Source organism: Paramormyrops kingsleyae, chromosome 14 (assembly GCF_048594095.1).
Source record: "Paramormyrops kingsleyae isolate MSU_618 chromosome 14, PKINGS_0.4, whole genome shotgun sequence".
NCBI classification, from domain to species: domain Eukaryota; kingdom Metazoa; phylum Chordata; class Actinopteri; order Osteoglossiformes; family Mormyridae; genus Paramormyrops; species Paramormyrops kingsleyae.
This window is the reverse complement of record NC_132810.1, coordinates 12,379,708-12,396,216: the sequence shown is the minus strand read 5'-3', so window position 1 is coordinate 12,396,216 and position 16,509 is coordinate 12,379,708. Positions and strand designations below refer to the sequence as shown.

At 42.7% G+C, this 16,509-nt stretch overlaps 2 protein-coding genes across 9 annotated transcripts in view; both read right to left on the bottom strand.

Moving 5' to 3' along the window:
* The window catches only part of mapkbp1 (mitogen-activated protein kinase binding protein 1), a 46,028-nt gene extending 37,245 nt beyond the window's left edge, over positions 1-8,783 (bottom strand). For all 4 annotated transcript variants that reach the window (XM_072699323.1, XM_072699326.1, XM_072699324.1 and 1 more), the window contains exons 1-2: positions 8,280-8,783; positions 4,433-4,524 (exon numbers count right to left, since the gene is read on the bottom strand). In XM_072699323.1, the coding sequence (XP_072555424.1) occupies positions 4,433-4,524; positions 8,280-8,393 (206 nt within the window). In that variant the 5' untranslated portion in view covers positions 8,394-8,783. The remainder of the gene's footprint in view (positions 1-4,432; positions 4,525-8,279) is intronic.
* A 2,709-nt stretch (positions 8,784-11,492) lies between these two features.
* mgaa (MAX dimerization protein MGA a) overlaps positions 11,493-16,509 on the bottom strand; it is a 44,575-nt gene continuing 39,558 nt past the window's right edge. For 4 of the 5 annotated variants that reach the window (XM_072699320.1, XM_072699319.1, XM_072699318.1 and 1 more), the window contains 3 exons: positions 15,124-15,294; positions 14,587-14,709; positions 11,493-14,474 (listed from right to left, as the gene is read on the bottom strand). In XM_072699320.1, coding sequence (XP_072555421.1) covers positions 13,537-14,474; positions 14,587-14,709; positions 15,124-15,294 — 1,232 coding nt within the window. In that variant the 3' untranslated portion in view covers positions 11,493-13,536. Of the gene's footprint in view, positions 14,475-14,586; positions 14,710-15,123; positions 15,295-16,066; positions 16,173-16,509 lie in introns of those variants that run through there. The other variant, XM_072699322.1, reaches the window with a different exon arrangement.

Below are 16,509 nucleotides of genomic sequence, written 5' to 3'. Positions count from 1 at the left end.
ACAAAATCAAGAGGAGGCTGAAGGCACGGAAATCCGACATATTTGCAAGACATACACAACGCTGTAAAAAAGGACACTCCACATTAATACTACACTAATTACTTCAATTATACAGTCAGACCCACTACAGAAAATTCTGAACAAATACTTCCACTTAAAATCCTAATAATTTCAACATAAAGGATCTATTGTGCCAATATTCAGTCACAGTTTCTACTGCCGATTCAGTGGGACAATGAATAAGGACTAAATGGAAGCCATTAACAAACCTATAAAGGACAATTTATTAGAGCAGCATAATTGGATAAAGGCAATCCCCTCAGATATTAAGCACAGATAAGGAAACTACACATAAAACAAAACCACGTCAGTCAGCCACGCCAGAAACTGCAAGGCAGGGCAATGTAATAACCGAAAATACACTGCTGTCAAGTCCAGAGGCTCAAACCTGCGGTTCCTCCATATCGATCATATGGAAGAGGAGCACAGCGGCCCGAGGACGGCTCACCTTCTACAGGGAGCCCAAAAGGATTTAGCTGTTCCCTGGGAACAGACTTGGCTACGAGTGACACTCGGGGCAGATTAAACTGACACACCAGAGGAGATTCTAGAAAAAGTTTTGGGGTCAGTCCAGGGCACTGAAGAAGTGATTTACACCTGAGGGCTGAAGCATATCAATTCTGCAGGTTGAGCTCCACAGCACACCGTGTGTGTGACCTAAGAGCATCCAGGCCGACCAAGGCACTTGTGTTGCTCCGGTGAGCCATGTGGCGGAAATGAAAGCCTAAAGTATTTCTTTAGAAGCACCTCAGACTTTCAGAAGAAGCCGCCTTCCAGCACCCATATCTGAAAGTCATGGTTCGAGGCCGCCCTCCCCCCCTCAAGCTTAGACAAGAAACTAAGGAGCAGGTGACACTCGTCCACAGAAGAACAATGTGCTAGCATGAAGGTACCTTTGTTACTCTCTGATAAACGTTCTATCAAAGTTGAGTAATTTAGCACTATTCTTAAAGGCCTCCTGTTTCCAAGAACGTTTTTTTTTTTTTAAAAGTTAAATATGCACCATAATCCCAGTGTTTACCAACCCGGCGCTTGGGGTCCCTGACAGTCCGTGTTTTTGTTCCCTCCCAGCTCTCTGTCAGACAGTCCACAGGACAGACAGTCCTACTGGAAGGTGGTGGTGGGGGGGGGGGGGTAGTAAAAACATGGACTGCTGTAGCCTCAGAAATCACATTTGAAGGCCAAATACTTGGACCTGATGCAGCAGTTTCAGATGCTCTTTTAAAACCTGATACAGGCTTTCATACTCGCTGCGTCAGCATCATGACACATGGAGGGGAGCAGGAAACAGCCCCCATTTCCCACCATACGGACATGGCCACTGACCGTATGCAGCAGTGATATAGTAAGAACTACACAATACTACAATCAGGGAGACCATAAGGTATTTATATTTATATGATATCTCCAGTAAGTGTCTATGCCAAGTAGGGCTGCACGATATCATTGCGATTTAATCATGAATTCATGGTGTGTGCTCAGTAATCACCAAGACTTTAGATGCCGGGTGTCCAGACACCAGCTTTTCAGTAGTATATGGATGTTTACTAACGCACAAAATTTGGTAAGCGGATTAGAAGTATGCCTAGTTTGAACCAGCAAAAACATGAGGACATGGCGAATTTATTTAATTTGGTTAGCGGAGCAAGCCACATAATGCTGCTTCTGTATAACATGGAAGAGATAAGCACTGAAGTCACGGTGAAGAAAGGGACAGATCAGCAGCCACAGCATATTTTAAAAGAGGAGATATTGTAGATAAACAAGGTAAAAAGATGTTGATGGTGTGGCGCTACTTTTTGCAGATTAAAGTCCAACACGTTTATTAAAGATATGCCGAATTTATACCGATTACTAACTTTTGGGCGTCACAATACACATCTCATTAAGATTAGGTGTACTACTAATCTGCTTACCAAATTGGTGGTGTAAGTAAATGTCCATATAGTACCAAAAAGCCGGTGCTCACACAAATGTTTACGCTTGTCATCTAAAGCCCTGGTGATTATTACAAATGTGTCACAGAATCGAGATTAAATTGCAATGTGATATCATGCAGCCCCAAGGCTAATGTATCACAGGGCTACATTTCAGATAGTCAGGTCGCTCATTACAAAACAGAGGACATGTGTAAACTTAGGGACGGTTGATGAATTCTACTACTTCGAGGAACTGGGAGGAGATTCTTTGGCAGCGGAAATTCATGGTTTGTAAGAACCCAAGGCCTGCCACAAACAGCAAGAGAGAACAAGTCAAGCCTACATTTGAACTGGATGTACAGATTCACAGCTTTTGAAGTACAAATGATGAAATCGTGCAGTGAATGCAGAGGTACTTTGGGTTATGAGGACTGAACCGAAACACACAGACATCCCCTAGGACCACACGGCTGCTGACTGCACACGTTTAAGAGTCTCTGAGGTCCTGTCTGTGGCAGTGAGGGCTAAGGATGACCCTTTGTTCTTGGGAGAGGAGTTAAGGACGATCCTGGTCAGAGTGAGCAAAAGACTCACAATGAAAATGCACGTGTGCATGCGCAGACAGACACAGACACACACGGAGAATCATTTTCATCCCCAGTCCTCCTTCCACCCACCACACCATCAATAGACCTTAATTGAATCATGGTTCAGTGGCTCCCAATTCAGCAGAAACATTATTCAATTTAACAGCACCTCACACACAAACCCCTCCACAGCAAAGCAGTCATTTACAAACAGAGTGAGAGATCTCCAACGTGAACTCATGTTACAAAGAAATTAACTACTGCAAACCTTGCATAAAAATGCTCAGGACTGTAAAAACCTAAGGATAAATACCACATTAACTCAACATCAATTATGAAAGACAAGTACCCTTCCCAGTCCTCTCAGATTTGAAACGGTATTGTCAGATATTTTAAACATTTAGAGAATTAAAACACAAACATGGAGGAAGATTCAAGAAACTCCAAGAACAAAATCAGGACAATTGCGAGGGCGGTGTGCTGAGCTATCAGTCACTGGTAACATCAATCCCTGTGCTCTAATTTAACACCCCCGCCCAAGCCCACCCCCCGTCCCCCAGGACTCCCAAGAAGTTAGTTATACATCTTACTCATCTTTCCGCTAGACCTCCCAGCAGCCTTTGAGGTAAACATGCTCAGTCAGTCGCACCAGCTGCCAGACACCTTGATTTCTCTCTTTTTTACGAAGTTTCTGGTTACACAGGTGATTCTGCATTAATTACAGGGAGTTTTGCACCTTGTCATGGGAAACTTGCAGAAACCCCAGAGAGATTGGAAGGGGAATCTTCGCCAGCTTCCACACTTCCCACGATGCTAGAATACACATCTTCATTTCCGAAGGATATCTGGGCCAAGACGGTCTGAACTCCAGCATAGAGCCCCACCCCATAAGCATCACTTTTGTTTCTCTTAGATGATTAGGTCAATGTGACACACAAGAAAAGAAAAAAAAAGCTTGGCTGTCAGACAATGTTGTGCTTGGAGCAGCTGGCTTTTGGGTCTTGCTCACAGGCCCAATGGCGACATGATGACATGAGCAATGGGACTTGAACTCATGACCTTCTGGACACAGGCACTGAGCCCTAAACCATACAGTACCGACAGCCATTCACATCTTCAGTATGGAGGCCAATATAGGTAGTACTTAGGGCTGGGCGATATCACATCGATATTGCATCGCGCATGTGCAATAATCACCAGGGTTTCAGATGACAGGCGCAACATTTGGCCAAACGCCAGCTTTTCGGTGAAATACGGACATTTATTAATGCCCAAATTTGTTAAGCAATTTAGTAGTATGGCTAATATTAATGAGGCTTTGTATGACGTCCAAAAGTCATTATTAGTATAAATACGGCATATCCTTATGTTTAATAAATGTGTCAGACTTTGAACTGCAAAAAGTACCACCACACCGCCGACGTGTTTTTACCTTGTTTATCCACAAGATCTCCTCTTTTAAAAGATGTGGTGGCTGCTCTTCTTCACCGCGACTTCAGTGCATATTGCACTGAGGAACACCAAACCGTAGTATAGCAAAACAGTATTATGTGGGGTGCTCCGCTAATCGAATTTAAGAAACATAAAGTTTATACAGATCACCACAAAACACATCTCATTCATATTTAAGCCATACTACTAATCTGAGTAATCTCATTACCAAATTATGGGCATAAATAAATGTCCATATAGCACCGAAAAGCTGGCGTTTGGCCAAATGCTTCATCTGTCATCTGAAGCCCTGGTGATTATTGCGCATGCACGATATAATATCGATAAGATATTGCCCAGCCCTAGTAGTACTTTGTTTTTACATTAAACGAGGAGCCTCCAGATTCTCCCGGGGTTAGAGGGAAATGGACTTACCCTGCTGGGTATGCAACAAGCCCAGAGCAAGGATCGCAGGCCAGTGCGCGGTTACCAGAGGCTGTGATGCCGAGCACCTTCTCCAGAGTAACCTGCAAAAGATGCAAATGATTAAGGTCCCACTCACCGGCAACACGATAACTGGGGTAAGAACTTAACATATCCTCCAGGAGTCAGACAGCCAAAAGAGAAACAAGCGCTTCAGCGACTCTGAATGCTAGGAAGCACATACTCAGCGGACTATAGGAAATCTCAGTATACACACACTCTACAAGACAGGGTGTAGATTGAAGAACCAAGGCACCCACTTCAAAATACAAAAAGAAAGGGTCAATAATGATGTGCCTATAAAGGCCCCAAACATCACGGGGCACACAGCCGACATCCCTGCCTCTGCAAAAACCCTTGCCGTTGCCCGAGACACATACAGTAACCTCCAGCAAAACAAGGACACCCTAAAAACAGGGAGGACACAGAGACAGGCATCTGAGGGCAAGGACGATGCAGAAACCATGTTTTTCCATAACCTAAGGACAAGTACTGGGTAGAAACTCTCACAAATCAGTCTGAGTCCGAGTCCGAGTCCGAGTCTCTCCCTCTCTATTCCAATGCCTGACCTGACCGAGTCACCTACAAGGAAAGCCTCTTGTAAATCATGGGCCTCCTGTCGCCCTGTAAGACGCTCCTGTCCTGCAAGTGTCAGGAGGCAACATTACCAGCCAAGATTTCCACAGAGCAATGCTGCTAATGGAACAACAAAAAAGGGCAACTAAATAAGGAGAAATTAAGGTCACAAAGGACAGCAATGATTATTACATAATGTTGAGAGAAAAGTTAAAATACCAGACAACCAAAAAATACATTATCTCTGACAATTTTGTAAGGAATCAGTAAATACATCATTAAAACAAAGGCAGGCCTGCAAGTCAGCTATTATCGTTCTTGTGAACAGCTGTGCCGGTAGGCTGAGGCGCTTACAGCAGGTCCCCTGGGCTTCATTAGACCAACTCTGCAGCATTTTCCAGTCCATAGCCTCACATCACCCCGTGAAACACGGCAGTCTGACACCTCGAGCTCTATGCGAGCCTCACAGGCACCACCTCCTCTGCGGATGCAAGCAGAGACAACTCCGGGAACGCGACGGGCATTCTGCGCAGACACCCCTCAGGGGCGGCACCCAAAATACATAGACAGCTTCATACGCGCTACAAGAATCAGAGTACTGCCACCTGTCACTTTTAACCTTCGAATCACACCTCTTCGCAGCTGTACACTTAGCACATCCAGCCTGCCATTTCGCAACACTGAAGAGGTCCGTTTATTTTCCAACAGTTTCAATAAAGATTCTGCTCCATTTTTTCCAGACTTTGGCTACAGCCTTCTAATGAAGGCCCCAAAACAGAGGGCATCCGCCATTTCATTTCAGGCAATTGCCATTTATTTATTTAAAAAACACACTACAGGTTAATGCCACCAGTGAGGGACATCACCCAACACCGACTGCAACTTCTGAAGGGTCCCAGTTTCATATCCAAGAACAGGCTCTTTATATACCAGTGTGACCTACTTGAGCATTGAAATTACATCCATAAAAAGTTAAGAATAAACCAGAAAAATCTGCATTTGACAAAACTGTCTAAACAACTAACTGACGGTAAGCATTTAACCGGCCACAGCAGAGACGTGTCACTCCTAGCAGCTATAGTCCTGCTTCAAATCCCTTATGTGACTTTTAGCTGCACAGTAAATAAAAGGATCCCTGCAGCCTGCAGAATTTCCTCCTGAAACCCATCCAGGTGCCAGCAGGCCTGCATGGCCCAGTGCACTTTTCAAACACCCAGGACTTTCTGCCAGTCTCTGTAAAGCCTACAGCTTTCTGATAGAAAGCATAACTCAGTGACTTCAGGGACAGAGTCCAAAGCATCTGCCAGTTACTTGTAAACTTCAGTTAAAATTAAAGAGCAATTGTATAATTAAAGAACTCTACAGGAGATTTAAAAACACACTGCATTTAACAGTGAAGTTAGTTCGACTAGTTAATCTTTGCCACATCTTACTTGGTAATTAACAGCCATGAATACAACAGGAAGTGACATCACAGAAGTACAGAAACAAGGCGGCGGCTGCTGACAGTGAAATGGGATCACGCGCATTTGTGCGCATGGGAAGGGGCTCTAGAGACTTAATGTCATTTAGCGTATTGTTTTGTTTACATTTATTAGACTATAACATTTGTTTTAAGTTAAAGGAGTTTTCTGCCTGGATTTTAAAGGGGCACACTCCGGCAGCTCTGATCAGCTGCAGCACTAAGGCCACGTGGGACTAACACTGAAACACAAGCCTGAAATTAAAAAAAAATAATAAAATAAGAAATCCCACAAGTGGGACGAAAAGCAAATCTCCCCTTTGGCTCTCAACACACAGGGGGGACCCTCTTTGCTCAAGTCATCCATGAGATCAGAGGCAGCGAGTTTTCCCTGCGTCTATCATCTAATCCCTGTTCCTACTGATGAGAAATGGTAATTGTCACAGGGAAGAATAAAATTAAAACTCAATGGCCTCTCAACTATAGGCAAAATCTAACCACATATAAACTGTAGCGGTTAAGCTGGATCAGAATTTGAAAAAGCACCGAAAGCGGGAGCTGCAAAACCTCTGAAATTCAATGTAAAGCTGATGTAAAGTGATCGACAACCCCCAAGCCACCCTGTAATAATAACCTTATGTGTCAACAGCGTTAGGAGAGTTAGGGAGCCATCCTTATGGCAATATTTTCCAGTAGAGATCATCCTGCATGACAGCTCCGACGCCACATCTGGAGAGCAGCTGCATCACTGGCGGATCAATGAACTAAAGTTATTGGTGGGAAATAACAAACCCTACTGGAGAAAAGGATCACACAAGACTTCGTGAGCCGTTAAATTACACTGTAAGAGGCTAAAGTCCACATTACACGTAAACAAGCAGACCAAGCCTTACGTATAATAACGTACACACAAAATCACCTTAACTGAAGCGTACATAAATATCCCATAAATCTTATTAAAACACACACATAGGCCTACATACATAGTCATCATACAAATCACTGAATGATTCAAATGCCACATGACCTAAACAGAGGTTTCAAAAACAGATAAATGAACGCTTATTAGACGGGTAACCATGAAAAATCTTCGCTATAAATTCCGTTTACATCGCACTTTTACAGAGGCGCCGGCGACACAATGATGGTAATGGGGCAGAAGCTAAAGCTCCGTTTTCGGTGATGACAAGCAAAAGGTACAAAAAAGGTATTCCTTACAGCAAAATCAGGCTCCATCTTTTATTTCCCAATATTCTTATCCAGGTATATGTCATTCATTAAATGTTGAATATACCGATTATACTATATATGACTACGTCAAGCACGTGCCCTGGAGACAAGGTAAAACATATGACTGTTGCTTATTTTAAAAAGCAACTGCGTTTGTACTAAATTTGAGCTAGAGATAGTATTATACTTCACCACTGTAAATTATGCAACATTATTCTGCCGGATAATGACATGGTTATTTAAAGCACGGAGCGGGTTTTAAATGGACCAGAACCACCCAAAAAGACACCCAAACAAGGCATTCTCGTAAAAATAAAATACAGATGTACAAATTATAAGGATGCGGGCAAACTGATCCTACATGCACTGCATTGATACAAGTGGTATAGTTAAGGTGATATTATCAAGTAACAGTCGGCGTGCGAACAGCTGGCGTGCATGCCTACCCGCATTTGCAATTGACATATCCCGATAATTAAACGCGACCTCGCTTTCCATATTCATTCCCATAAAAAAAAGTGAATTACGTACCTTATTCGCTAGGTTCTCTTTGTTGTTCCCTGGTTTATTCCTCCTCAGCTTGATAGAAGGAGAGCGGAGTAGGTTTTTAATCCTACTCTTTATCGTGGACCCGTCTACCGACATCTCGGACCAATGTCAATCCTTAAAACCAGTGTATACTAAACGACAAGCATAAAACAATAAACGCTACTGCTAAGTTAAGCTTCCCCGTACCGCTGCAGCTGTTAAAATGTAGCGATCGGCGATCGGCTCCTTAAAAAGCGGCCGAAATGCTGGCGGCTGCATAAACACCGCATGTTAAGTGCGAGCGATGGCGAAACGCATAGCGCCGGGTTATTAAGCGTTTCGCCTGCACTCCTCATCGCGCAGGGGGGAGCCTTTCTGTGCTTATCCGGCTTCGCGGGAGGGGACGTGGCGACTGGCTGCGTCTGCACCGGATCGAGCGCCCGGATCGCCCTGCGCCGTCGCGGCTCCTTCCGTGTGCCGTCGGCCGCTTTATAGCCGTTGCCCCTCCGGCTCGCCAGCTATTCGCCTACGCCGACTGTCGGTGGTTAATATCGTCAGAAAAAAAAAACCCACTGCCTGACTTGTATACTGGGCTTTTTTTTAACCGCAATCTATTTTGCTTTGCTAGTAAATGGGGAAAATGCAGTAGCAGGGATGGATGTACACATATATAAATGCATTTCCATTTTAAAAGCGAGTCGGATGAGCGGCGATGATTATGCCTACTGCGTCTTGATTGTATCTTTGTGGATATTGGGCTGAAGGGGTAATTTGCCATTGTTTTTTATTCTTAAACTGCCTTGATATCAGCTGAAGATGATCCAAACGCCACAACAACGAAATATGCTGAGGTCGTATCAGTTAGCTTGTCAGAGGATACGTGTAATTAAATGAGCCATTGGTGCACTGAGTATTTTAAACCTCTCCGTTGCGACAGTTCGACTGATTAAATGCGATTACCTGCAGATTGATACAATATGGGTAATAACATTTTGTAAAGCATTCGTCAAGGTTGTTTTGGTATGTTTTGTGTTATTCCAAACCTTTGTTACAGACAGCTCGTATTTTCTTTGGTCTGAGGGAGGGGCCAGTAACTTTTCTACTTCACTATCTAGATGCCAATACGCCGTCCTTATTCATTGGATCGTAAGCAACAGTTTTCATACTAAATTCAGTTTTCTTGTTGCTGCCCCAGGGGCAGGATAGGCTCTTTAAACTCGAGTTAACGTGTCCTGTTTCGACCCCAGCCCCCAGTCGCACCACTTTCTATGGCAACCAGAATGGCTCAAAAATGCTCAATCAAAGGCAAAGTCCCTCGCAGAGGCTTAGAAGCTCGCCGACATCGCCATCTAGAGGCGGCCAAGCGCCGGTTCGCCACGGTTTATTTCTGACGACACATATATATATTTTTTTTATCGTTCGACTTCAGTTGGGAGGTAGATGTTTTGTTCATTGACATACTTTCATAACAACCATAGATTTCTTACGTGTATTTTTTGTGTAATAAATCTTTTTAAGAAACCATCCTAGGCAGGGTAGTGATAGACCAGTTGCGTTTGGTGGGTAGGGCACTAGGCTGGAGTACATCTTAGACAGGATGCCACACATAATCATGCTTTGAGTGATTAAGAGACAGTTAGCCCAGTGACATATCTTTGGACTACAGGAGGAGAGCATGCAGCAAAAGTTACACAGGGAGAACATACACACTCCATACACATTTTTCATTAGCTACATTAAAAAATACACAAGTTCAGCAGCACTTTGAAGTGCACCTCAGGCAGCATGAATTTTATTGTCACAAACTCACCTCATACCCATTAAACACAAAAATTCTAGTGTTTTCCCCTTATTTTAATGCCACACACACAATTGCTGAAGCTTGCACTTACTCTATTGAGAATTATGGGGGGTGGTGTCATGTTCTACACCAGGACATTAATTTTGTATTTCACACAGAGCTCAATAAATCCAAATCAGGAAATCCAGTGCAGTTTGTGTCTCTTAAATCAACTTGAAGTTGGACCAAAGTGACAGGCCCCACCTGGGGTGCCACCTTGGATCTTTTCCCTTCCTGCAGCCATTCCAGGACGCTGAGCCCAACTGCGCAGGGAAGACAAGAGGGTCCGGGCCAGTGCGGGCCAGTGCTGGAGGCGCACAGCAGCAGGGAGCGAGTGGAGGCCAGTAACTTATCAGCGTTACCAGCGCAGAAAAACATGGTGCTGTGAAGCTGACTGTGTTATGCAAGATACAGACACGCGGCCCACATCAGTAAACACGCGGTACACAGTCCAAGTTTGAATTGGTCAGATCACTGATGGCCAGTTAGCACCTTGATGGTATCGACCCTCCATGGCAGGGAGGGCTGTGGACAAGGCCACCAGCTGAGAGGGTCTCCGAGGGTGACCAGCAGTAACAAGAAATGGTAAAAAGGCAAAATGTATTTTAAACATTCCTCCATGTGGTGATACAGTCCTGCACAATGTGCTCTATCCAGTTCCTGCACAAATGGAATAAATGAATTAGCAGCACTTTAAAGTTTGTTAAACGGCTTCAGTACCTGCGACACATCTGTTCATTCAGTCAGAACACCGTGTTCTTTGCTGATTAAACTAACTTTTTGTACACTGGTGGGGTAATTCACACATCTAACCTGGATAATTTGGAAAATTAAAGGTTTGTTGTTATTGCCGTTCGTTTACTCTCATTGTCCTTATTGACATGATGCAACAGGACTTAACAGTTCTAAGATGCCAAAACATCTTTTTTTGGTTAAAATTCACTACACCCATTTAACCGTCTTAAGCAACTTAACTGCTTATCATATGCTATTTTAAAATACACATGTGGCTTAAGGATAGTGGCAAGCATAAATCCCAAAATCATTTTTTTTTCCCATATACCTTGCTTTTCAAATCTGTAGCATGGAAATCATGTTCTTGCCCACCCAAGCACCAAACGAAGAACCTTAATTTAAGACAAATGTCACCAGAACTTGTCAATGAGCAGCTACATCAGTATGCTTTAAGCTGGCAATGCCGAGGAGCCATTTACTACCCACCTTTCCTAAGCTGAGCCTTAAAAGGCCATGATGCTACTTCCTTACTCACCAAATACCACTATGAAGTGTGACAATGGCTTCTTAATAAATGCAAGTTAAAATGAGAAAATGCCCATTGAAATCTACGAGATAGCTGTGTGAAAGACAGAACCCCGCACAAATACATAGTTTTATTTTATTTCAAGACCACATTGCCTTTCCTTCTAACCATTATTGGATCTTGGCTAGTAGATATAAAAATATTGTCACTTTTCATACAAAAACCTGGAAGAGAAAACACCCTTGTTTTTCCAAAAAGACCTGGGTAATGATAAAAAAAAAAGTATCAACATTGGTCTCACAAAATACAAGAGTATGCATTTCTTGAATAAAAAAAAAAAAAAAAAGACTTGATACACAATGAAACAGATGGCTTTTAATTCTACTTATACCATGCTAGACCTTCTCGTTGCACACTTTGCATGATAGCTTATGGTTAATTTTATAGATATACATTTTACATATTCACCTCTTTACAGATAAAATCATACATATTTGCTAGCTTTTTAACTCCGCAGTGATGCAACCAGATTCCATGTAATGGACAGAAACTTAAAATCCATGAAATTATGCCGCCTGAAACTGATGATAAAAAATAAAGCAAGTCAGGCACACATGGGTACAGCTTTGTATTAATTGTTCTTTGAGAAAGTAAGTCAGCCTTACCAGAGCAGTATAAAGGCTGTTCATCATCAAAATGTGTTTAAACCAGATTTCAATCAAACTCAGTCAGCTTCCTCTCCCATAATTCTTGTCCATCCTGTGTACCATCTTACCCAGCCTGAAGTCCAAAGAGCAGAAGTAAGGACACGCATTTTCAGAGGTGGATCGTTCAGGTCCAGCAAGTAAGAATCTAGACCAAAATTTTACTTCAACCAACCAGCCGAGTACTCTATATACTCAACTACTTGGTTGAAAAAAATTGGTCTGGATTTTTACTTTCTGGACCTGAACAATCGACATATTTTGCTGGGAAATTAAAAATACAAACACACACAATCTAAAATGTGTGGCTGATAATGGTAAAAAATAAATACAATGCCAATGACATCATAGATTTTAAAGATTTCTGGATTCCATTCCAATTCCCAACAGACCAGTTCAAACAGCATACCAGCTCCTTGAGTGCAACCACCATACAATCCATCTAAACAAAGATATATCTAGAGCCAGCCTGTCAAGTTTAAGGTGTTCTTAGACAAAGCATATTAGCATCAATTTCCTTCTGTCTGTTGTGCATGACATTCTACAATCAAAACCTTTTATGCAACGTTTAAATTTTATTTATTGTTTTCAGGAAATCTTGTTTATTTTTTTGAGCAAGACTAGAATGTTTGAAAACATTTCTCTAGGATATGAAACAGGGTGTCAAGTCTCCTTAATTCATAAACATACAATGGGGAAAAAATGGTTTTGAATGGTACACTTAACTAGAAATGCTACTGTTATAGTATTCAGTGTTACTAGTGCACATGTGGGGTGACTAGTATGAACATAGTTATTTGTTACTATGAGGTTTACACACTGAACACTTAAGTGTTTGATGTCACGCTCAGAGTTCGACCTATGCAGCTCACAGAAAGGTCATATGCATACACAATGACCTGCAGGTCTGCATTTATTTCCACTATTTAGTTAGCAAAACAAAGCAATTTTGCAAATTGGCATTTTGTCCATAGACAACACATACTCAGTACCATAAAACACAGTCTGTCACAACAAAGCCATGTTCTTTAGGTTCTGCTGCTTTTCCATACTCCTAAATCGTCTCCAGAACAGAGGACACCAGCAAACACCGTCCTTTACACATGATCATAAATTCTTGCAAGAATGTTATAGGACAAACAACAGTTTCAAATGAAACACAGGATTAATTCCCATCTCCTCCCCTTGCAAAAAAAAAAAAAAAAAAAAAATTAAAAAGCCAACTTTACTGACAAAGCAGGAAGGAGACATATTTCAGTTTCCCCCCATTACTGCAGAGGAGGGGGGGCACATTCTCATTTGGATTTGTTAGGCACATTGGGTAAAAGTTCGTGGGAGAGGGAAGGAGGAAACATAAAAACAAAACACACATACATCTCAAGCCCTAGATCAAACAAACATTCATAAATCTGAATAGTTCTCCCTGATTGGTTTGGTGATTCACAAGGAAGACTATCAGGTGGTGTTCTGAGTGTTATCTTTATGCTGATTTAGAGGGTCTGGGGGGGTCCTGACCCCCATGTCCATGTCCTGATTTGGATTGCTCATCTTTCGTCCCAATGGGGCAAGCCGTGGCATGGGCCTCCAGGAGACCTCGCTTTCGTTCTCACCACCTTTGGACTTCGAGTCTGCGGACACTGCAGCATTTCCAGCTTTCATTTGCAGGAGGGGGGGTGGAGTCAGAGCCCCCGCTTTAACAGAGCTGGGAGGGGTCTTTTGTCGAAGGCCATTGGCCACAGTTGCATCACGTTTATGTTCTGGTTGATTTCTCGATCCAAAAGATACTTTGACCAAATCATCTGCTCCTGCTCGAGGTAATTTCTCCTCCGACTGATCCTCCATTGATCCCAGCAGGTCCTCATCCAGCTGGAGGAAGAGTGGGCTGAGGGAGCGTTCATCATCGCCCTCATGTCCCTTCCCATGATCCACCGGTTCAGGGTTGAGAGTCTCCCCTCTTTGCAGGGCATGCTTGACCCTCTGTGTTTGGGACTGTGTGCCCTCAGAGTCCTCACTGTTCGTTTGCTGGTTGAGGAAAGCGATCTCATTGAGCAGTGATGTCAGCCTCTCATCTTCAGGATCATCATCTGTGTCGTCATCGTCCTCTTCATCTTGGTTGATGGTACCTATGCCATTAACCGTCGGTTCCTCTGTGGGAACCCTCGGCCTGTCACAAGAAAGCTGGTCTCCGATCACTTCTCCATCTTCTAAGCCCCGTTTTTCTTGGGTGGCTCCCTCCAGATCTCCTCCTGATTCAGGACCAGGCCCCGGGCAGGAGGCAAGGTGCTGGGTGGACTTGGATGAATTCTGATCACTTTGCTCTGATCTTTGTGGAGAGGGCAGAACTGACTTGATATTTATGATTTTAGTGATGGTTAAATTTTTCGGTGCTGCAACTGAAAAAGGGCAATGCAAATGTTCTTAAGAGAGCAAGGCCCAACAAAATCATTGGAAGACTGCTAAATGTCTTCATGGTAAATTTAGCAAAACATTATAAGGTAATTCTACCTTCCGAGTTGTTTTTTTTGCTTGTAGGTTGACTTGACAATGAAACAGAAGCATCAGGAAGTGGGCTCTTGACCTGAATCGGAAGTGACACTCCTGGGACATTAATTGTCACTGAAGCCACACCTAAAATGGACAGAAAAACAGTACAGTCAATTTTCTTCTTATTATCAATCCTGTTCAGCTCAATCCTATTTCTGCACAGCAAAAAGACACACAAAACACCAGGTCCATACTACAATACTATCACCTTCATTTCAGTCAGTTGAAAAGTAGTCCTTGAGGAAATTTCTAATTGCCTGCTGTAATGAATTGGGAAACACCAATTTCCTAATATTTGCAGTTTGCTGCGGGATATTTTCAGTGGCCCAAAAAAGGTGCCAGACAGGGGATGTTTATCAATATGCGTACTTGACCTAAGTGGACCTTAACCTACAGGAATCAGACACCTTATTAAAGATTGGGCACAAAGAAACGGCAGTGCTCAATTCCCGGGGGAGAGTGGTGAAACGCGTCAGCCCAGACCATGTCAGAGCTTACCAGGGACAGGGGAAAGCACCACTCCACTGCCAGTTATCTTATTTGGCTGTAGAAGTGTCGTGATGGGCTCCAGTGGACTCTTGACAGTTAGACCTTGCTGGTTTGACACCACAGCATTGAGTCCTGAGACAAGAGACCCATCATTCGCAGACACCGATGCGGTGGGCACCACTGAAAGCAGAGAGCATGGGTGTTGATACAGCTCAACTCAATACACAAATGATAAACCCCAACAAACAATCATTACAAATATACCCTTTGTTATGGCGAATGCTGCCAAATTACAAGACAGTGTTCCTTCACCGCGTACTAATGTCTAAACCAATTTTTATGGTACAGAATGCAGTTTTTGCCCTTCCCCTTCTGTCTGGGCTGTTGCTATACTTCCTGGCTCAGCCCTGTTAAGGGCACTACGACTAGCCAGTCACGTCAAAAATGAGGTAAAGCAGAATTAGAGTACATAGTAATACTGTACTATGTGCAGTAATATTATTTACACAAAATCCTTGCTTAGGTAATGCTTCACAAAAAAGTGCAACATTTCTAGCCACTGCCCTATTTACTTAATAAATAGGAGTACAACTTTTTATCCACAAACAAATGTGAACGGAAAAAGCAATACAGCTGAAAAAAAGGCTTTAATGAGCTTTTACTATCTTTTTACTATGATGAATATTATCGCTTACTTTAAGGATCATCTCGCCACCAAGCCTGTTTTGCGGCTCCTTGTGCTTGTTCAAATACATCCCCAGGTCAATTTTTATTTTTTTTTTTAAAGTTAACAGGTACCACATTACAATAAGACTACCCTTATAAAGGGTCTATGAATGGTTTATAATCAGGTTATCAACAATAGTGTGATATTAAACATATTTTCCTTTAAATGTCTTAAATTATTCACTTGGCACTCCTCAAACATTTATTTCGCATTATACAGACCAAATCATCCAAACAGTTTTATTCTGAAACAGAAAAACCTTCAAACTCATCTGGAAGTATTGAAAAAGTTTGCTTATGTCTTTTCCATGTTTGATAGTAGCTTGTTTCTCCTGTATTTAGACAAATTGTTCAACAGCCCTGTACAGTCCAGGCTACACTGCTAAACAGGTAATGTTGGGGTGAGAAATAATTTAACAGAACAAAAGAACATGTATAATACAGCAGATTGGCCTATAAGAATACACTGTATTGCCAAAAGTATTGGGAGACCCCTCCAAATCAGTGAATTCAGGTGTTCCAATCACTTCCATAGCCACAGGTGTATCAAACCTAGCACCTAGGCATGCAGACTGTTCTACAAACATTTGTGAAAGAATTGGTCGCTTTTAGGAGCTCAGTGAATCCAAGCGTGGTACCGTGATAGGATGCCACCTGTGCAATAAGTCC